Raw genomic sequence first — 24,239 nt, 5'->3', positions numbered from 1 at the left:
TTAACCATTTCAATCATGGCTATCAGTAAATGCTTTTAGAAAAGGCATAATTTGTAATAGGTAAATTTGTATTTACCTCCAGATATTTCTTTGCCCTCTCTGCAATTTTTCATCTATTTTTATGTGTCATGATACTTTTGAAAAATTTTAGAAAATGGGATAGAGAATTGAATTCTGACACTTATTTTAATATTTGTCCTTTTTCAGACTCTACCGGAAGTTATGTGGAAATCAGAGAGATTTACAATTACTCTCCTCTAAGAGGGAAATCCTTTCATAAATGGAGCTCTGCTTCTGGTATCCACAGGACATTGACATTGTGGCCTTTCCTGCTATTTCCAGTGATTCCCAGAACATTTGAACAGTGATGTCTGCCTTGGATTTACAGCTTTCTATCCTGATTGCTTGTTTACTTCTTTGGGGCAGACGTTTGTACTAATTGTTCTCCATGGTGGCTAATCTTTTCAAGAGCTTGATTTTACCTTATATCCATAAGCTTTACAAAGGAATGTTTACAAAGAAACTGGGAAATACAACCAAAAAAAGAGAGAATCATCAGCAGAAAAAGAATCAAGATTTTCCTACTGCTGGCCAGAACAAACCCCCCACATTTTCTAACACTTTGAAGAGCACAGTAAAGAAAATTGCAAAGTGTTCATCTGCTCGCAACTTATCTATTGAAGAAGAGGAAGCTAACAGAGACTTTTCCCTCTCTCCAACGTTCAGTTATCGAGTAGCTATTGCCAATGGCCTGCAGAAGAATACTAATATAACCAGCAGTGATAATGAAGATCTGCTTCAAGAGCTATCTTCTATTGAGAGTTCCTACTCAGAATCATTAAACGAACTAAGGAGCAGTACCGAAAACCAGGAACAGTCAACACACACCATGCCAGTTAGGCGCAACAGAAAGAGTTCAAGCAGTCTGGCTCCCTCTGAGGGCAGCTCTGATGGAGAACGCACTCTGCATAGCTTAAAACTAGGAGCTTTACGAAAACTGAGGAAATGGAAGAAAAGTCAAGAATGTGTCTCCTCAGATTCAGAGTTGAGCACTGTAAAGAAAACTTGGGGAATAAGAAGCAAGTCTTTGGATAGGACAGCCCGAAACCCAAAGACCAATGCTCTAGAGCCTGGTTTCAGCTCCTCGGGATGCATTAGCCAAACACATGATGTCATGGAAATGATATTTAAGGAACTTCAGGGAATAAGTCAGATTGAAACAGAACTTTCTGAACTCCGTGGACATGTCAACGCTCTCAAGCACTCCATTGATGAGATCTCCAGTAGTGTGGAGGTTGTACAAAGTGAGATTGAGCAGCTACGTACTGGGTTTGTTCAGTCTCGGAGAGAAACTAGAGATATCCATGATTATATTAGACACTTAAGTCATACGGGTAGCAAGACAAGCCTGAGATTTTTAAATGTGCCGGAAGAAAGATTTGAATATGTGGAGAGTGTGGCATACCATATTTTAGTAGATAAAATGGGTTTTTCAGATGCACCAAATGCTATTAAAATTGAATTTGCTCAGAGGATAGGACATCAGAAGGACTGCCCAAATGCAAAACCTCGACCTATCCTTGTGTACTTTGAAACTCCTCAACAAAGAGATTCTGTCTTAAAAAAATCCTATAAACTCAAAGGAACCGGCATTGGCATCTCTACAGATATTCTGACTTATGACATCAGAGAAAGAAAAGAGAAAGGCATACCATCTTCCCAGACATACGAGAGCATGGACATGAAGTTGTCTACTCCAGAGCCCAAAATCAAGAAGAACAACTGGCAGTCACCTGAAGACAGCGATGGAGAATTGGACTCTGACCTCAATCAAAACAGTTACGCTGTGCTTTCCAAAGCAGAGTATCCCACAAAGGGGAGTACTTCTAAGTCAAGCTCAAAATCGCACAGTGCTAGATCTAAGAATAAAAGTGCTAATAGCAGCAGAGTTTCAAATAAATCTGTTCGTGCTAAAGTGCCCTCCCAACTGCCACAATCAAATGATTTGGAAAAGCAAACCACACCCCAGTATGCAGAGGCAACTCCTCTCTGGCACTCACAGAGTGATTTTTTCACTGGGAAACTTAGTCGTTCTGAATCAGACTTTTCCAAATTGTGCCAATCGTACTCAGAAGATTTTTCAGAAAACCAATATTTTACTAGAACTAATGGGAGTTCCCTCTTGTCATCTTCAGACAGGGAACTCTGGCAGCGAAAACAGGAGGGCACAACAACCTTGTATGACCAGCGATTTGATGGGAGCCCTCAAAGCATCCAAGTACAGAGTGAAATTGAGAATACAGAGACAGTGGATAGTGGAATGAGTAATAGCATGGCATGTGCATCTGGAGACCGAAGTCACTATACTGATTCTCAGCTCTCTCTACATGAGGATCTTTCTCCATGGAAAGAATGGAATCAAATAGAGCAAGGGGCTGCTTTAGGCTTAGATTCATCCACACAGGAAGCTTTGGACTATAACACAAACAGTCTGTCTGACCAACAACTGGATGTCCTCAATAAAGACCTAGAAGACTTGGGAAAATACCACAGTGACCTACAAGATGACTCTGAGAGCTATGATTTAACCCAAGATGATAACTCATCTCCATGCCCTGGGTTGGATAATGAACCACAAGGCCAGTGGGTTGGCCAGTATGATTCTTCTCAGGAGGTGAATTCTAATGAACTGTACCAAAACCAGGGCCAGTTGTCAATGATGTACCGAAGTCAAAGTGAACTGCAAAGTGATGACTCAGAGGATGCCCCACCCAAATCTTGGCATAGTCGATTAAGCATTGACCTTTCTGATAAGACATTCAGCTTCCCAAAATTTGGATCTACACTCCAGAGGGCTAAATCAGCTTTGGAAGTGGTATGGAACAAAAGTACACAGAGTCTTAGTGGGTACGAGGACAGTGGTTCTTCCTTCATGGGCAGATTTCGGACATTATCTCAATCAACTGCAGATGAGTCAAGTACAACCCTTGACTCAGATGTCTACACAGAGCCCTATTACTACAAAGCTGAGGAAGAAGAAGACTATAGTGAACCTGTGGCTGATAATGAAACAGATTATGTGGAAGTGATGGAACAAGTCCTGGCTAAGCTAGAAAACAGGACTAGTATTACAGAAGCGGATGAACAAATGCAGGAGTACAACCACCCTTCCTATGAAACACCTTATGAAACCCCACAAGATGAGGGGTATGAAGGGCAGGGAGATGATGTGGTGAGTGAAGGGGAATTGGAACCCTTCAATGAATCATCCGTAGACATGGAAATGAGAGAAGATGAAAACCAAAACATCCCTGAACCACCTCCCGTGGCAATCACGAAGCCAAAGAGAATCCGCCCCTCTTTTAAAGAAGCAGCTTTAAAGGCCTATAAGAAGCAAATGGCAGAGTTGGAAGAGAAGATCCTGGCTGGAGGTACTTATATTTAAATACTACATAAGTTAATCATGTTTTAACATTGAACAGTGCTGTTTAAGAGGTTGTTCTGTGTTTCTTTGGGATAATTTAATGCAATGACTTTGTTTTATTTTTCCTTCCATTTTCCCAACAAATTGGGCTTCATGATTTTAAATCCAACCATACTTCAGATGGGTAATATTGAAATGAGCCCACACTTTGCCCCACTACTGAACAAGATTTCTGTGCTACATTTATATTAAGCAATTATGTGGCATTGGTTGTAAAGGAAGACAAATAATGAAATCAAAATATAGCTCCTTCAGCCATAGCCTGGGGTCTGCTCCTCGGTTCCATTAGGTTTATAGGAGTGAGAAGAAAAGTGTAGTTAATTGTAACTTTGAAAAGATGGACATTTAGATTTAACCACTCTTCCCATCAAACAATTTGGAGCCTGATTATAGAAAGAGCTAGAGCCCACCAATCATGGTCTCATAAATGACCATGAACTTCTTTATCTCCTATTGATGCACTATGGGAGAATAATGCCTTCAAGACCACAGATCATGGCCAAATGGTCAGACATCATTGAGGATGAATTAGTAAAGGGACTGATTAGAGAATTTTCCTCCTGAAGAGTAGACTAGGAGGAAATGTTATGTAACAATTCTTCATTTCCTGAAGAAGAAATTTTGGATCAAATATTGGTACCTATGTATAAGTATTAGAGTTCATTAATGTTTGTATTCATCAAACTAAGTAAATGTGCACTCATCTAAATTACTTACTATTGATTTATATTTTTATTACTTTACATTTTAGAGATTATTATACCTTTTTAATGAATTATATTTTATTAATGTTTTCCCAACTATAATTTTTCATCTTTACCTAAAATTCTGACTTTAATGTTTCATAAAGATACATTCATGTTATTTGTGATATCTGCTCAAAATAATAGAATAGAATTGTTTTTGTAGTCAGTAGCTAATTGTGACTTGTCTTCGTCAAACTGGGAGTAGACCTTAAAAAAGATTGCCATTTTCTGGTTTATTTGGGTTACTAACTGAATAATCAAATGCCTTTACTGTTCACTCATTACAAGCTCTAAGAGAATTGGAATCACAATTAGATTTCCCCACTCTAAAATACATCTATATGAAGCAACACACTATAGAATTCATTTAAAAGAGGTATATAAGGGCCGGGAGTTTGGCCTAGTGGTAGAGCGCTTGCCTGGCATGCACGAAGACACAAGTTCAATTCCTCGGTATCATATATATAGAAAAAAAAAAAAAGAAAAGCTGGAAATGGTGCTGTGGCTCAAGTGGTAGAGCACTAGCCTGGAGGAAAGCCCAAGAACAGTGTTCAGGCCTTGAGTTCATGCTCCACGACTGGCAAAAAAATAAAAGAGATGTATGGGGCATTGGCTCTGACTTTGGTGCAGTTTTATTCAAAGTGTGGATAATGCTTATCTGTAATGCTTATCTATACGTAAGATGGATTTGAAAATGCAAAGTAGTCAAACGTTACATAAAATAATTTAAATTAATACTTTCTATATCATTTGTAATTTTGGGGAGAGGCCTTTGTTTATTATGACTCATGGCAATTTTGTGGAGTAAATACATTATATTCTATTGGTAGTTAATATAGAGATGTTTAGTCAGAGAGAGGCAAAACACAACTCTGCATGTGTGAGAGATAGAGGGGGAAAGGACAAAGGAGAGAGATAGTAGGAGTTTGAATCAGTTGGTTAGGGAACCTTAGGGTTAGGTAACATAAATAAGATGAGATCATAAGCTTCAAGAGAATGGATCTTCAATTTTTTTTTTTTGCCAGTCTTGGGCTTCAGCTCAGGGCCTGAGCACTGTCCTTGGACTTTCTCAAGGCTAGAGCTCTACTACTTGAGCCACAGCACCACTTCCAGCTTTTTTCTATGTGTGTGGTACGGAGGAATTGAACCCGGGTCCTCATGCATGCTAAGCAAGCACTCTACCACTAGGCCAAACTCCCAGCCGGATCTTCAATTTTTTAAGAAAGAAACTGTGCTAAAGACAAGTAATGGGACATTACTCAGATTGGACCTATATAGGTTTCACATTATATACTCTCGATATACGTAATTCATTTATAAACTAAATTAAAAATTCCAAGTTAGCAAGCTTCTGTGAAGTAGAAGTGCCACTTAAATGTCTAGTAGCACTTATAGGAACACAAAAATACATTTAGCTATCTATACGCCAATGCTAAGAATTCTCAATCAGAGAAAACCATCTTGTTCTATATAACTGACATTCAAAACTTAGCTATAGAGAACTCAGATTCTACCAAAATCTTGGAAGATGGCTTGCTGTCATTCTCTGAGCTGACTTTGAATGAAATCTGTCAGATATCCCCTGTCCTAGAGGAAATCGGCACACACATCTTTAAGATCCTCTCTGGAAGCTGAAAGGCACCAGATTGACTACCCAGGAGGCTGCAGTAGCCTAGATTTTAAAGGCCATCTCCCTCTTCCTTGCAGCAGGCAGGCAGGTTCCCCATCCTGTGCTACCAATATGCTTCTGAAGGAAGGGCAGCCAAAGAAGGATGTTTTCCAGGCCTTTCCCCTGCTCAGAGCATCCCAGTGAGGTGCCAATTGTCATGATGGTTTTATGCCCAAGGCCATCTGCTTACTGGGCATTGGACTGATGCCAACAGATTTTTCTCTCCTTGGCTGCCCAGGCATGGTGAGATAGCAATGCCTTATTTTTTTTCATTACTAACCTGAACAAATTCAACCATGAACACCTTGCTATAAAACACTACCCAGAAACAGAGAGCAGAAAGATGGTAACCAAAGGCTAAGGAGAAGTAGGAAGAAGGGATAAAGGGAGGATGCCATCTTAGCTGGCTATTAAACTGGAGGAGCAGCTTGGAGTCATCTGTTCTTCCGTGTTTACTTCAGTCAAGAACTGGAAACCACCTAAGTCTATGGACTGGTACATGAATAAAAATAATGTGCTGCACATACCCAGTGGAGTATGCTTTTCAGAATAAAGGGAAGAGGGGAAAACAAGATGAGGGGCGGGGATGGAGGGAAGGAAATGGGGACCAAGACATGAGAAAGGGTATCAGTGTTTGCGAAGTAATGCACCTTTTATCTGGTGAATATAATGTAACCCTTCTATTAATTACAATAAAAATATATGGAAAAAAGAGAAAAGAAAGACTTAAAAAAAAACTCTGCCCTCTGGACAAGTTGGCCAGAACTGATTATTATGTTATGTGAATAAGCCAAACACAAAAAGACAAGCACTGCATGTTCTTCTTTATATATGTAATATAAAAAAGTCAAACTCTTTGAAGTTAGAAGTGTGGTAGGTATCACAACAGGAACACTTTCTCTCTGTATCTTTCAAATATTTTTTAAATTTAATTTTGTTAGGGTGATGTACAAAGGGGTTTCAATTACATACATACGGTAGTGAGTACACTTTTTTAATTTTATTTTTATTATTGAGGTAATGTATACAGGGGTTACAGTTACATTTGCCGGATAGTTGGTGAATTACTTCTCACACATTGATACCCATTATTATATTTTTGTCACCATTTACCTCTCCCCATCCCCTCCCAATCATCTTGTTTTCCCCTTCCCTCTCCTATTTCAAATAACAAATAAATATATATACAATATACCAGGTAACAAAGTCAGACACGGTAACAATATGAGATTAACCAAAGGGCAACAAAGGAAAAGAGAAATAACATTAAGAATATCAATCACTCAAGATAAAGCTCTTGTTTCCATATCCTAGGGATCCTTTCATTTAGTCTCATCCTATATGACCTTTGCTAGACATCCTAGATGTGTACTAATTATTACAAATGAGGGAAACCATCGAGCCTATGTTCCTTTGGGTCTGGCTTACTTCACTTAATATGATTTTTTCCAAGTCTTTCGTGAGTACATTTCTTTTTGCACATTTTTATCCTCTCCATGTTTTTCCTCTTTCTCCCCATCCCCCGCCAAGTCATAGGCTTCATTTCTAACATATTATCTTGTGTGTATTGCTCTTACATTGGTTATGTTCAAATTGTACAAAAGAGGCATCATGCAACAAAGTTTATGAATACATCTTTATCAGTGTCACTTCAACATTTTCACCCCCTTCAACCCACCCCTTCTCTTACTTTTCTTACTTTTATGATGTACACAATGGATTCTGACTACATTCTCCCCATCCCTTCCTTTATTTGCTACCCATCTCTGACTAGCCTCTCTCCCCATCTTGGATTTACCCATTTACTGGTGTTGGTTTTTAGGGGCTTTGACCTGGTTTTTTTTTTCAAAATGATTATACTAATTGAGCCCTCCATAGATTCTGTTATACTTGAAGTAATTGATTTGCAACCAGCCAACATGTTCACTTACAGATTTATAGGTACATTCTCTCTACTACAAATTAAGGAAACCATGCAACCTTTGGTTCTCTGGATCTGTCTTACTTTGCTGCCTTATTTTCCCTCTGTGTCTCTATAATCTGTCTGTCTACCTACTTACCTACCTACCTACCTATCAATCATCTCCTTCTGGCTCTCTCTGTGTCATCTGTCTTGAGTCTCCCAAGAATCTTCCTTGAAGCTGGGTGTAGAAGTACTGATAATATTAAAAGTCAACTCATTTGCAAAATGATTCACTACAGTGTAGTAGTGCATAGCTGTAATTTTTTGACCTAGTATTGTTGCTTTTTAATACTCTAGAATTGTCTATAATGTAAAGTAATTACCTTTTTTCAGATTTCTCTTTAATAATAACGATGTATTTGCAAGGTGCAGTGTGTAGCTTTGATCCATATATATGTTGTAGGTAGATTCAGTCAGGCTAATAAACACTTTGTTCACCCCTATAATTTATCTTTCTTTTGTGATGATAATTTAAAAATGCATTTCTTTAGGGGATTTACAATAGTTATTGTTCACTGTGGATATCATGCAGTAAAATAGATGACTCTAAGCTGCACCTCCAGTTTAATAGACAGCTAAGATGGACATATTCCCTTTATCATCTTCTTCCTACTTCTCCTTAGCCTTTGGTTACTATCTTTCTGCGCTCTGTTTCTGAAAGATTGACCTTTCTTATTTATTACTTAATGTTGGTGTTGAACTGGGGCTTGAACACAAGGCTTCTTGCTCTCACTTGACCTTTTCTGTTCAAGCCTGACACTTGAACCACCCTCCTATTTCAGATTTCTTTGCTGGTGAAATGGCGATAAGAGCCTTGAAGATTTGTTTACTGTGGCTGGCCTTCAAATCACAGTCTTTAGATCTCAGCCCTCTGAGTACCTAAGATTATAGATATGAGCCACCAGCACCAGGCTAAGATTGACATTTTTACAATTCCGTAGATAGCCAAGTACTAATAGCTCATGCCTGCCATCCTAGCTAACCTGGAGGCTGAGCTCTGAGTATTTCAGTTCAAAGCCAGCCATGGCTGGAAAGTCCATGAGGCTCTTACCTTTAATAAACTATTCAGAAAATGCCAGATGTGGCAGTATGGCTCAAGTGGTCGAAAGCTACCCTTGAACACCAAGTAGCTCAGGGACAACGCTCGGACCCTGAGTTCAAGCCCCAGGACCAACAAAAAATAAGTAAATTCCACATATAGGTGAATACAGTACCTGGTTTGATTTACTTAACATAGTATCATCTAGATTCATCTATTTTAGAGCATGGCTCAAGTGGTAGAGTACCTACTCATTAAGCACAAGGCCCTGAGTTCAAATCATAGTAACACCAGAAAAATCCCAGTCAAGTAATTATATTTAAATTTGTAGTTTTAAACTTAATCAGGGTTTGTACTTACTTGATTTTCTTAATACAATTAAATGTTTTTCTCCTCTGACTCAAGACACATTTTATTTCCATTTCATCAGTTTTCTTCATTGAAATCTCGTTTAATTTTATTGCCTCATTTGAGTTGTCAAGAGCCTTTATTCTTTTTCTATTGTTCCCAGCTGTCAAGGCCACAGTGAGATAGAATGACAAGTCATTGGATGTTCTATATCCCTTGGGTCTTTGGCTCCACAGGCATAGCACTGCAGTTGAGCTAATGAGTCAAGAAAAATAACAACCATTTAGAATTTCTCCAAATAGACATTGTTACTGTTGACTTGGAACATAATTGGATTCCAGTTTCCTAAAACTGACAGGTTTCAGGAATTAAATTCTCTATTATTTTATTGTTGTTGTTGTTATTGCATAGTTGTACAGAGGAATTACAATTCCATAAGTTATCAGTAAAATGCTTCTTGATCAGTGTCACCCATCTTTGTTTCCCCTCCCTTTTCCCCCTCCTGTCCCTACCTAGATTATGTAATTCATTTTTTACAGAATGTACATTGACTGTAATGGCTATGTTTGGTCCTCCCTCCATTCTTGTGTGCCTCTTATGTTTACCCTCCCTCCAAATATGTTTCTATCTCCCGATATTTATTTTGATAAACACTACATTATTTGTTCAAAGGCATTAAACCTATACATTCCTCCCCTAAGAATTCAGGGACCAATTCTTAAACGCTTCCCTCCCCCCAGCTATTTATACTTAGTACTGACTACTTTGCTTCATGTCTTTAAATGTCATTATGTATTTCTTACATATCAACTGATTTGACTCCTTTGCAAGCATCTCTCCATATTCCTTCATTATCTTCCTCCATCGTCTCTGCCCTCTGCTCTGCCCTTGACCACCAGCAGCCAGAGTGAGACCACTGATGTCAGAGTTAATTCTCGTGCCAGCCTCTATTCAAGATTATAATAGCTCTTAGTTTTACTCTGAGCTTCAACCCAAGCCCTTACAGTGGACTCACACTTTTCCTTTACTACCCTTCCACCTGCTTTTCCTTTTTCATAGTATTGAGTCTGTTCATTCTGCACCAATTAGCTGGAGGAACTCTGTCCCTCTAGCTCAGCAGACACACTCCTATGGTTAGAGCTCATCCAAGCAGGCCCAAAGACAAAGTGAATGCAATGAGTTTATTTTAAAGTGCTAGGAAGCACTGTGTGGGAGGGAGGAAATGAGTCAGGGATGCAAGGAAGTTCATAAAAGATATTTATATTTTGGGTAAATCGACCCAATTCCACTCAATAAAACTCGACAACTTTGCAACTTCTGGTATGACCTGCAGACCAGTTACTTTGGTATTGATTAGGAATTCATTTAAAAGACATGGTCAGGGGCTGGGAGTTTGGCCTAGTGGTTGAGTGCTTGCCTAGCATGCACGAAGACCCGGGTTCAATTCCTTGGTACCACATACATAGAAAAAAGCCAGAAGTGGTGCTGAGGCTCAAGTGGTAGAGCTCTAGCCTTGAGAAAGTCCAAGGACAGTGCTCAGGCCCTGAGCCCAAGCCCAGGACTGGCAAAAAAAAAAAAAAAAAAAAAAAAGACATGTTCAGGGCTCATCCTATACAACCTGATTTTTAAAGAAGAGATTACTTAATATTTATTGTAAAAGTGATAGAGTGGTCATAGTTACCTGGCAGGTAATGAATACATTTCTTTTTGAATAGTGTCACCGCCTCCTTCATTTTCTCCCAGTTTTTTTTTTTTCCTTTTTTTCTCCTTCCCTCAAACTTGGGGCTTAGAATTGTCCCTGAACATTTTTTTTACTTGAGGCTAGGGCTTAACCACTTGAGCCACAGCTCCATTTCTGATTTTTTTGGTGGTTAATCAAAGATAAGAATCTCGTGGGCTTTCTTCCTGGGCTGATTTCAAATCATCATCCTCAGACCTCAGCCTCGTGAGTAGCCTAAGATTACAAATACGAACCACCAGTGCCTGGTTGATAATCCGAATTTTAATAAGGACCTTAATTCATTAGGAACCATTGTTCTAGTAGACAGTATAGAATATGCCTCTGAGTTACCTATGTATAGATGGATAATTTCGTGTTTGGTCATCATTCTGGAGCTGATTTTTAAGTCTTCTCCATAGGCCATTCAAGCTTGTACCATGTATTGGCTTAGCATGGTCCATAACCTGAAAATAAAGACCAACAGGAACAAAATCATGAGTGCTCTTACAAACTTTCTTCAAATGTGTAGGAAAGAGTATGCTAGCAGCTGCTATTGAGCCTGTATTTTAGCTTTTCTCTCTTTTAAATGTACTCTTCCTTCCAGTATTCTCTTAGTTAATTTACCTCCTTCTCAAAGTCTTTGCTTACATTGTACTATATCTGTAAAGCTTACTTTTTCTTAATTTTATCAGCTGCCTGTACCACCACAGAATTCCTAATTTCCATCACCTTGCTCTTCCTATTTTTCCATAGATTTTTTATTGTAATTAATAGAAGGGTTACATTATATTCACCAGATGGAAGGTGCATTACTTCACATACATTGATACCCTTTCTCATGTCTTTCCCCCCCACCCTCACCCCCATGTTGTTTTCTCCCCTTTCCTATCCAATTTCAAATAACCAAGCATATATCCAATGTATCAGATAACAAAGTGAAATACTGTAACAATATGAGATAATCAAGGGACAACAAAAGAGATGAGAGATAACATAGTACATTAAGGACAACAGTCACTCATTATATGGCTTTTGTTTCTATATCCTGGAGGTCCTTTCATTTAGCGTCATTCTATATGGTCTTAGGAATCTTCATTTTGTTCTATCGTAAATCTCTGCTAGGAGAGCCCAAGGTTTCTACTGATAATGACAAATGAGGAAGACCATTGAGCCTATGTTCCTTTGAGTCTGGCTTACTTCACTTAATATGATTTTTTTCTAAGTCTTTCCATTTCCTTACAAATGGGGCGATGTCATTCTTGCTGACAGCAGCATAGAATTCCATTGTGTAGAAATATCACATCTTGTTGATCCACTCATCTACTGAGGGACATCTGGGTTGGTTCCATATCTTTGTTATGGTAAATAGTGCTGCAGTGAACATCGTTGTGCTAGTGGATTTAGTATGTCCTTGTTTCTGGACGACTGGGTAAATGCCAAGTAGTGGAATTGCTGGGTCATGGGGGAGTTCTATGTTTAGTCTTTTGAGTAACTACCATACTGCTTTCCACAGTGGCTGAACGAGTTTGCATTCCCACCAACAGTGTAGTAGTGATCCCTTCTGCCCGCATCCCCTCTGTTGTTAGATTTCTTGATCCTGGCCATTCTAACTGGAGTGAGGTGGAATCTTAGAGTTGTTTTGATTTGCATTTCTTTTATGGCCACAGATGTTGAGCATTTCTTCATGTGTCTATAGGCCATTTTTATTTCTTCTTCAGAGAAGACCCTCTTTAAGTCTTTGGCCCATCTTTTAATGGGATGGTTGTTTCTTTGGAGATTAGTTTTGGAATGATTCAATGTTTTGAGCTGTTGATATATTTTAGATATGAGGCCTTTGTCTGTTGTATGGTTAGTGAAGATCTTCTCCCACTCTGTAGGCTTTCTAGTTAATTTGCTAGCTATGTCCTTTGCCATACAGAACCTGCTCTTCCTTTTAATTTATATGTAATCTGTGTACTTAATACGCTATCTGTTCCCCTGGAAACTTAGGTACCACCAGCGATGGTATGTCTGCTTAGCTTGCTGGTACTTAACATTCAAAGTATTTCCTATATATCATGAAATCTCTTACATAACATTTGCTGTTAAATCCCAAATATGTTGTCTCTACCAATCACAACAAAAACATTCTCTTAACATTTTCTATTTAGACTGTTTTCTAGGTTTCATGGGGGGAGGGCAATTAAATATAATGAAGTCCTGAGTTTCCCTGTTTATAAATTATTTTAATCATTATTTTCAAGTTGAATTCCTCAGATTAAATCTCTTCAATCACCAAATATCGCTTTCAAGACTCATATAAAATGTATTTAACAAATTTGGTGCCTATTGTCTAACCAATTATGAATAAATTTGTAAGGATATTTTATAAGTAAATGCCATGCTTAGGCAACAATGGATAGTGATTAAGAAAATGATTTTGTCTTTCTAGTTTGAGTTTATGATTTGAAACAGTGCTTAACTTACTTTTACCTTCTTCATTTGTTGAATAGGAATAATAAAAAATTGTAGTGCTTACCCCTTAGAGTTAGTGCAAGAATTGAATTTCTTAAGTGGGTAATCAGGATAGAAAATAAGTACATATTTATTCACTATTGTGAAGTTGAGACCTTTTTATATGGATAAGAGAGTTTATGGAACTTTAGTTTTACTGTATGTGCCCTTTGCATTTAGGAATTTCAGGAGCTGAAATTTTGTCTTTTATGTTTATATTACATTTTCCCTTTTGAGATATTTGACATTTGTACTTTTTTTCTTGAGAAATGTTTTCTAATAGTATTTTCTCTTTGACTTACATAACAATATTAGTCTATTATATTACAGGCAAGTGTTTTCCCAACTTAATGTTTACTATTGTTTAGTTTGATTATCCATAAATCATGTCCTATCAGGAAATTTTTCTATGTGATGGATTCATTTTTTAATGTAGGAGATTTTCTTCGTTTCAATAACTAGAGATTGTTTACCTATATTTTTATTATTGCTTTAGTGTTTACTTCATTAATCTCCCTAATACCATTTAAGAGCTAAATTTTCATTTGGCTTATACTTCTAAATTAGCCTATAGTTTCTGAGGGAAAATTGAGTAAGAGGTCAGGAAAAAGAATAACTCTCTTACTGGTCCAAGGGCCAAGAGTAATGGTGACTCAAATATTTAGGTGAGCTCTTTTTCAAAACCTTTCTAAGAACTCCAGGCTGTTCCTCAGAGCAGGGTATAAAATTCCTCAGGATACTTCTAATTGGCAGGGGAATTAACTCTAGCTCATGGATAGTGAAGATGGTACTGCCTAAGTAGTTTGAACTTGAGAGCAGGCAATGGGAGAGGCTATAAAATAAGGTACATATGAAACATCTGGCTTCAAGTGAATGCTTTGAATGAAGCTGTCACTGGGCCTAATTCCAGGGAAAGGAACATTTCTAGTACTTCATCCCTGGTAAAATGTATCTGTCCTGGGAACATCCAGCTGTCCGTGGTGAAGAGGATTCATGGGAAGATTTAAGGAGACTGTACCATTTTTACAACCTGGTCTTCTATATCTCCGTTTTGCCTGATTCAGCTTGGGCTTGGCATTCCAAGAAATTTTAATTCTGCACTAGCCAGATATTGCAACCAAATAATTTCTGGAACACTTTTCCTGTTTGCTAAAAATAAATATAATTATATATTAATTGGATAACAAAACAATGTATACCAATTTTTTATTTTTTCAATTTTAAAAATTGTAAAAGTAATATACAATGGGGTTACAGTTAAATAAGTCAGGTGATGAGTACATTTCCTTTTAAACAATGTTACCCATTCACACATTCTTTCCCAGTTTTTCCTGACTCCCTCCAAGTTTGTAGTTGATTTCAAACATGGTATCTAGGGGGTTTCACTGTTGAATTTGTTCATCCTTTGTTCGTCCATTTGTTTCTATGCTTCCCCTGCCCCTCCCCAAATCAGATAAATTTACAAAACAAAGAGTACATAAATAAACAGTGGCATAAATTAAAATTTATCACTGAAAGACTGTGAATTTATGAAAAATGCAAGTTGGCAGGTGCAATATTAACAGTGCTTTTTCAATTTCAGTACACGTGCAGATCTAGGCAAATGATTAAATATATGGACACAGCTATGAAGTAGAGTTGTCGCTGTGAAAGAGGAAAGCTACAAATCCCAAATACAAAATATGGAGGACAAAGCAGACACTCAATGTTCATTTGCTTAGTGGCTTAGAAAGCTTTTAGCGAGCATTGGCTCTGACTGGTTTTAGACATCAAGGTTGTGAGGTGAATTTTTTTTGTAACGGATTTCAGTAAGTGATACTTATTAAGCCTGAAAACATGGCTACTCCTTTCTCTAACAAAGAGCCTTATGATATGCTTGCTTGCTAGAGAACAAGTATGGCTCATACCACAACTGTACCAGAGTAAGCTTTAATAAATTCATCCCTTTCAAACAGTAAGGGGGTAAGCATCTTTTAATTGCTTCGTCTGTTTTAGACATGGCGAACTCTAATTTATTTCCATAATACCAGAAGCAGCCTTGTACAACATATAGATTTTGCAGAGAGAACACTGTCTAGAAAAAAGATTTGGGCAATACTAATACCACTGTTTGTTTGTTTTTGAGCTATCAAGCCATCTGACACTGGAAATTATACCACATCATGTTTTGCGACATAAATGTGCATAGACTTTGAATTTTAAAACCTAAGTCTAGACTTCTTCTTTTTAGCAACAGATTATTTTTCACTTTGAGGCTGGTCTGGGGTAGCAGTCACAGGAAGGGAACTGGTTATGTCTTTTCTAAGCAATTTTGAGCTTCTTTCATTATCTTTGTAGGCACAAGGAAGAATGGAAAAGGAGTCTCTGAACGAAATCATCTCTGAGGGGTGATTTCACATGGTTCAACATTCCTGTTGGTGCCACTAATATATATGAATGTGGCTCGTTTTAATGAATCCTCAGCTTGGTGGTAAATTCTACCATCAGAGCTTCTCCGTCTTGGGACATTTCTTCAGGATTTATTTTGGCTCTGTTTTAATCCTGTTCTTTCTGTCTGCCTGTGCAGATCATACAACTACATCTCTATAAATTGTTAACTCACTGATTAGATGATGCATCCTTGGACTGGTAGCACTGTTAGAAGCCATTTTTCCTTGTACCACCCATTATTTCTGCTTTAATTTCAGAGTACTTTAACAAGTGCATATTGAAATACAGTCTGCATACTATGAAATTCACCTTTCTATATTAAAATGTCATCAATTGTATTCACTATCAGTGATTGAAAACAAAAATCTCACCATAAAAATTTGTTAGGAACTTGATACAAAAGGCCATATAGTGGGCCGGGAGTTTGGCCTAGTGGTTAAAGTGCTTGCCTAGCATGCATGAAGACCCGGGTTCGATTCCTTGGTACCACATACATAGAAAAAAGCTGGAAGTGGTGCTGAGGCTCAAGTGGTAGAACTCTAGCCTTGAGAAAGTCCAAGGACAGTGCTCAGGCCCTGAGCTCAAGCCCAGGACTGGAAAAAAAAAGGCTATATAGTATGACGCTGAATGAAAGGATTTCTAGGATATAGAAACATAAGCCATATAATGAATGATTGTTGTTCTTAAGGTACTATGTTATCTCTCATCTCTTTTGCTGTCCCTTGGTTATCTCATATTGTTACAGTATCTCACTTGTTACCTGATATATCAGATATATTTGTATTTGGTTATTTGAAATTGTATAGGGAACAGGGGAAAACAAAATGAGGGGTGGGGGTGGGGGGAGGGAAATGGGGACCAAGACATGTGAAAGGGTATCAATATATGGGAATTAATGCACCATCTATCTGGTAAATATCATGTAACCCTTTATTAATTACAATAAAAAATATATGAAAAAAAGATCATAAAAAATTGTTAGGAAGTTTCTAGTCCTTATTCTGAGATCCAGATCTTAGAATATAACTTCATTTATTACTGAAATGGTACATCAAGCCCCTTTACATATGCTTAAGCGGCACAGAGCAGAGGGAGCAAGAGCGTAGAGAAAAGAAGGTAACTCCTCAACATGGATATAAGGGTGTGTGGAAGAGACACATCCTTCTCTGCTTATATAATGATCAACCAAGAATGGGCACAAACAGGTCCTGTCCTACCTTATTATAAAAGTCTGTACTGCAGACCTTTTGACTGGGAGAGGAGGCTGTGATTGAAGAGACTCACTGATCTTGACTCAGGAAGTTGATGTAAGAAGAAATGGCTCACTTTCCTCTCAAAAGCCGATTAAGAGAAAATGTGTGGTTTTTGTCTCCAACTTTCTGGATGAGAGTGCTTATCTTCTATATATACGAACTTAAATTTTACCAGAGTTAATAAGGAAACATTACTGCGTAGGTTAATGAGTATGTGGGGAGATGATTACTCATAAACTTAGTGTGAATTAGCTTAATTAACTTTCCTTTGAATCTGGCTGCTACTCCTAAAGAAGATGCTACTAGCTTTGGTTTAAGGGAAGAGAAATTCCAAAGCAAGACTGATGCAGGGATGAGTGGGAAATATGTGGACTTCCCAGGCTGCTCCCTGTGGTAGGGAAAAATGGTGAGCTTGTATAGGACACCTTGGGAGAGAACTGAGCATAAGGCAAAGCAAGCATATGTTTTGTCATTTTAATTTTAATAGCCCTTTTTAGAAGCCATTGTTTCTCAGTCAAGCATAGTGGTCATTTACTTTTAGTATCCTCATTTGCTTCAATATTTCTTGTCTTTATTCTTCTATTCTTTATTTCTGTCTAAGTATAGCAAAAGTATGCATGGGTATTGTATTGCTGTGTATATTTTGTATATATACATATAAATATATATTTCAATAGCATGGAAGACAAATTTTAAAAGGATTCTGTCTTGGAGGGATCTTGCCCTGGAAAATCTGACAGTAGAATTTCCAATGATAAAATGGGTATTTAGTAGTTTCATGGAGAGAACACTCACTGCTTATGGTCACCCATGAATTTCTGATACTTGATTCCACAACCAAGTAATTAAAGGAATTGGAGGGACAAGGCATCTCATTCCCCCTCTTTGTATCTAACATCTCCTCGTTTCAGTGGCTCTCCTCCCTCCTTTAGATTCATCAGGTATGTGTCTTTTTGCTTCTTAACTACAGTCAAAATTTTTCAGCAAGAATGATTAACGTGTGAGAAAGTAAGGTAAGGTACAGAGAATTTTTTAGAGATTTTCAAGTCAAAGTTTTCTAGTGGCAACATCCAGGGGCTACGACTCCATGTTCAGTATTCATTATTTCTGCCCAGAAAGACTGGCTCTGCATACCCCTAATTCAGTAGTTGTGCAACAAATAAAGAAATGACCATTACCCCAAAGCTTGAAAAATGTCTGAAGAGGGGATACCACGATGAGATCTTTCCTCACAGTACAGGTCTGGAAGAATCAGTGGTTCCGGTATTTACCATCTCCCTTTGAATTAGCAGAGACAATCTGCAGTCTCTCATTGGATATGCATGTAGGAGCCTCAAGACAGTGCACTGTGGTAGATTTCTCAAGAGATGCGGGTAGCCAACATTGGCTCATTTGAAATATTCCAAATCCATATTTACTTACATGTCTCACTTCTCTTTCTCATTTCCCATCCTTCTCGCTCCTCTGCATTCAATCTACCAACAAGAATCAGTACCTAAAATCTTGTTAAGTGCAGTTAGAGAGAAACAACAAGAGGCACTGTTCAATTTACCGCCAGGAAACAGGCTTTAATTGAAGAGCTCCAATCTCTGTGGACAAGCTTGCCAAAAATCTTAGAGCACTGAACTTGCTATTACTGGACATCAGTAGGAAGGAAGGAAGAGACTTTTGAAGAAAATCTTGTGTTTAGTTCTCAAAATTGGAAAAAGATAAGAGTACTTGAAAAGTGAAATATGTGAATAAATTCACCCTGCAAGATTTCTAGCTGATACCACTTTTGTTATAGAAAACTGCTGATCGAAGATTCATTCGCTCCAGTTTTCCTGATACTTTTGGAATTCTGAGTAAACATCTTGGTCTCCAAATTACATATGCAGACCACACAGTCTCTCTCTGAGCTGTCGTCTTCTGCAGTGTGCATTTCAATTTGTCCAGAGCTCATTCTTAGAATGGATGCAAGAGAGAAACGCCAAGTACAGTCATGAAGGTCCTCAGGGATAGCCTCCCTGGCAGTGACCCATTTTACCAGGAAGACAAAGATGCTCTTCAGTTCTGCCTGGACTACTGCAGTTTCTAGATTTTTAGCTGTCTTAGTCCCCTCCGTTCCACCATTTGCCCTCTGTTTTGTTTTTTATTTTCTACCAGCATACACTCTTCATCTTTTTTACACCTTTCCTTTTTAGACCTGAGTATTTTTTAGGAATGATGTACTAAGATGATTCAGAATATTCGGCCTAAACCTGCCCCTCTTCCTCTCTCCTTCCCCCCATCCAATCTTTCCTTCCTTCTCTCCAATCCTTCTTCCTTCTTTTGTTTGTATTAAAACACATTAGTTATACAAAGGAAACATTCCTCCTGACACTCTCACACATATATACAGTCTATTTCAATCAATCTCCCCCTCTCTTAGTCACTCTCTTCCTACAACAATTTCAGCAAATTTTATTGTTCTACTTTCATACATGTGAATAATCTACTTTGACCATATTCATCCTCATTCATATCCCTCCCATTAGCCAATCCTCTCCCACAAGTTTTACCCACTTCAATGTAGCCCCATTATCTTTCCCTGACCTTTATCTCTCTGTTGATCAACAGCTTTCACAGAGATTCTGTATGTTATTTTCATGTACTCATATGGTATATGTCAAAATTCTTCTTTCCTTCCCTATTTTCCTCAGTTGTCCCTTAGGCTCATGTTCTATGTGTAGACATATATGCCTATAATTATATCTACATATGTGTATATGCACTTCTCCATGACTATGTCTTTCAATTCTATGAGCAAAACATGTATCTAGATCTTTCAGCTTGCCTTGTTTTGCTCCATATGATGTTCTCTATTTCCATTTATGTTCTTGCAGATGACATGATTTCATTTTTCTCTGTGTCCGTGTAACATTCCATGATGCATATTATATACATACATGTGTATTGTATGTAAACACATACACACGCACCAATCACATTCTACTATTATTGTTGTAAACAGTGTTGAGCCTCTTTCTTGATGACAGAAGCATGCTGGAACAGTATTTTAGAAAAAAGGTCCCTAATCTCAGAGGTTTAATGCAAAAAAAGCCATGACTCCTTGCCCATACAATAGCTCAATGCTGATTAGGAGGCTTTCTTCCCAGTGAGGATATGAAAAATGCAGATATACAAATACACAGATACTGTTTCCAGTTAGTAGAAGGAAGTCCAGGACTTTCTGAAGGGCATGAATTCTAAAGGACCAGCCCAGTCTGTTGGTTTAGAGTTAGTCCCATGGCTCGAAGCTAATGCCAGTGATACTGGCAATTTGTTCCTTTTGTGTGCTAAGGAAAAAGAAATGGTGTTATTGAACATCTTCATATCTCTCCTGCACTTACTAATGATGTTGATTCCCAACAAAGGGTAGAATCATAGCACTTATACATTGGTTTGAATGTCTCCCAGTTGTTCAAAAGGTAGAAAATTAGTTCTCAGATCTTTATGTTGATTGTGTTGAGAGGTGAGGCCTTTGGGGGAGGTATTTAGGATTTAGATGAGATAATAGATGTGTGGAAAGCAATAATGGCATTAGTGGATTAATATAAAAACTAAGAGAAAACTATGCCGGCATATCCTTCCCTGTTGGGTCATGTGTTGCTTCACTCTCTTGTCCCTGATGCAGCAGAAAAGCCCTCAGCCGATGACAGCTCCTTGAGGTTGAACTTGCCTGCTTCTAAAATTCTAAGAAACAGATTTGTTTGCATTTGAACAAATCTTGATTGTGGCTTTCTGTTAGATCAACACAAAATGACTAAGAAAACTGACTTTAGAGAAACCAAAATAAATGCAGTTTAGTTCATTTTTTTCTTCAATGATTAACCAGAGTATTCAATATTCTGGAATGCACACATGGTATAAAAAATTCTGGAGATTTGAAACATAAGCCATATAATGAATGATTGTTGTTCTTAAGGTACTATCTAATCTCTCATCTCTTTTGCTGTCCCTTGGTTATCTCATATTCTTACAGTATCTCACTTTGTTACCTAATATATCGGATATATTTGTATTTGGTTATTTGAAATTGGAGAGGGAACGGGGGAAAACAAGATGAGTGAGGAGTGGGGGTGGGGGGGAGGGAAATGAGGACCAAGACATGTGAAAGGGTATCAATGTATGGGAATTAATGCACCATCTATCTGGCAAATATCATGTAACCCTTCTATTAATTACAATAAAAATATATAAAAAAATTCTGGAGATTTGAAATACCTTATCTCTTAATTATGACTTTAATACTGTGGTAGTTTTAAGCATATGAAAGTTCAAACTCTTAAGCCAGTTATAACACTCAATTCCAGAGTAGCTTCCAGGAATAGTTGGTTTTCTTTATGTAGTTAGTGTCAATGAAAATATATTGTGGATCATATAATTTAATAAGTAGTCATAGCTTCATTAAGGTTAAATCTAAAGCTCTTCTTGCCTCTTTGGGGGAGAATTTATAACCTATTAAATACTGAATAAAATTTTGCCTTTTAGTTATTTGATTCCTGCTCTCATAAGGAATTTCTCCAGTGGACTTGAAGATAAGATTTTTAAGTCCTTTGTTAGCAAATTCGGGTTTTAGGTTTGTTTAGACTCAGCTCATTTTGTGCTTAATGTTTTTGGGTGCTGAAGTCCATATTCAGTTCAGCATTACCAGCACACATATGTACAAAAAACACAGAGATAACAATATTCAGGGGGGCCGGGAGTTTGGCCTAGAGGTTATAAAGTGCTTGCCTAGCATGCATGAAGACCCGGGTTCGATTCCTTGGCACCACATACATAGAAAAAAGCCGGAAGTGGTGCTGAGGCTCAAGTGGTAGAGCTCTAGCCTTGAGAAAGTCCAAGGACAGTGCTCAGGCCCTGAGCTCAAGCCCAGGACTGGCAAAAAAAAAACCAAAAAAACCCAAAAAAAAACAATATTCAGTCCCAAACCTCAGCTCTGTCTCAGGGTGGTCACAAGAAAATTCTTCACTTCAGAAAATTGAAACCCCATCCCCAACCCCACCCCAGACGGAATTTGGGAGTCTCAGAAGGAATCATACATTGGACTTTTAATGTTTAGAAAGTTACTGGTTAAACTGACAAGTCATTTCTGTCAATGGAGGAGTAGAACTCAGAAGTTAACATAGAAGGGGCTGTGAGCACTCAGAATTGGGGAAGGAGGAGTAAAGGAGTAATAGGACTGTGTATGTTCATGTGAAAGTATCTGTCAGATTATCCTGCATAGTATTCTAATTGGGAAGATTTTCTCCCATGGAAACATCCAAGCTTATTGCCTAGACTTTTAGGATGACTATTGGTAGGAGACATAGAAACTTGTATTTAGTTATTTACATACTAAGCAGAATAGATGTTTTCCATACAAATATGGGATGCTACACCACTCATTCCATCTAATGCTTGGCTTGCTTGGTGTTTTTGCCCAAAGTTCTTGGTTTATAAGGCTATTTTTCCAGATAAATGAATTTCTTAGATGGTTGAGATAGTAATTCTTGCTCTACCACTATTTAGGCCACCTTGAGTATTGACCATTTTTCATAATTGAGATTGAGTACTTTTGCAAGTTATGTGTCCTCACTTAATTTCTTCAAGGAAAAACTGGGTTATCGTCCTAAAGACCTTATTGAATATTTAGATGAGTGCCATGTTTAAAATGCCTTTTAATCCTTTGCTTGATCTCTTAATCTATTAAGTTGTCTTTCAAGGCACTCTGCATCTGTGTTTAAATTCTCAATTTCTATGTTTAATTAATGTCTTTGTGACATTAAATATTTGACTCTCTTCAGTTGATTATTAAAAAATGCCCTTCCTCCAGAGGAGAAATTGTTTCAATCAATAAGTCATATTATGACAGGTAAAGTCATTTTAGGTAATAGATAAAAATGTACAGTGTATATAAAACAGAATGTCAATGAGAAGTTAATACTCTTAATAGGTACATCATCATGAATGCCTTATCCTAAGCAGGCAACTCTCAAGTGAAGTAAATACTTATAAATCTCTGTAGTTAGTTGTGGGTATTGAGATGTGTTTATCTCTAACATTCTGATCTTAGATAATTTCTAAGTATTGTAGCCTCATCCTTTTCCTGATTAGCATGAAGAGTTGGATTCTTGTGAGAAACAATGGAAACAAGACTCTGAGAGACAATAAGGTCACTACATGTGAAACTGCTCCTGTAAAAATGTCTAGACTGACTTCATTCCCAGATTAAGGAGTTGGACCCAAATAAGATACAGTATTCCCAGGTATATTTAAACTTCAGATGAGCAACAAAATACTTTCCGAAGGGAAACAACATTCCCCGTCATTTCTTGTCCTTTGTATTGGTGACAGTTATCAGGGGGCTGGTACCTTTTAGAGGGCCATTGAGTCTAAAGCCTTGACAAAAACTAAGGTAATGTTAGTATAAAGGAACAGCGCAACCACAACAGTGGGAGATGTAAAGAACTTAGATGTTGGTATTGTGATTGAAGATCAGTTAAAGATCATCTGATTTACTTCAAGTGGAGATGAAGAGTCAAGCCCAAGTTTGTAAAGTGATTGCTGGCTATGGCAGGAATAACAGAACTAGGAAGGGCCACAGCTAGAGATTCATTCTCCTGACTCCCAAGCCAGTGCACTTCCTAGTCTACTATGCTATACTTGGAAATGGCTCCCACCGGTGGGTTTTACCCATAGGTATAGGAATATAATTGAGCTTTCTGTTCTTAGTATCACAGGCAGAGCCAGACTAAGTACATGATTTTCCTTTTGAAAAATGAGAGAGCATGATCCTCACAATACTCCAAGGGAATACAGAGATTGCTACAAATGTAGTAGGCGCTAAATTGCAGGCACATTACAATTGTGAGAACTGAATTGTTTGTCTCATTATGGTTTTGATCCCATAATAAGGTTTAAGTGCATTATTAGACAATAATGATTAACAACTTACTGTTTGGGGGCATTATGTCTATGGAAACATTCTCAACTGAGCTGTAATAATACATTGGTTTTGTCATCCCTGTGACAAATTATGTAAGAAAACACATTTGATTTATCTTGTGTTATCTATTAGGTTTTATAATTCC

General features: G+C 37.8%; 1 protein-coding gene across 1 annotated transcript in view; it reads left to right on the top strand.

The window, feature by feature from the left end:
• The first annotated feature begins 211 nt into the window (after positions 1 to 211).
• Positions 212 to 24,239, top strand: part of Unc13c (unc-13 homolog C) — a 269,849-nt gene continuing 245,821 nt past the window's right edge. The window contains exon 1 of the mRNA XM_090358380.1: positions 212 to 3,431. Within this exon, the coding sequence (XP_090214506.1) occupies positions 449 to 3,431 (2,983 nt within the window). The 5' untranslated portion in view covers positions 212 to 448. The remainder of the gene's footprint in view (positions 3,432 to 24,239) is intronic.

This window comes from Megascapheus bottae, chromosome 25, assembly GCF_031878675.1.
Source record: "Megascapheus bottae isolate mThoBot1 chromosome 25, mThoBot2.hap1, whole genome shotgun sequence".
Classification (NCBI taxonomy): domain Eukaryota; kingdom Metazoa; phylum Chordata; class Mammalia; order Rodentia; family Geomyidae; genus Megascapheus; species Megascapheus bottae.
This window is presented reverse-complemented; position numbering and strand designations above follow the sequence as displayed.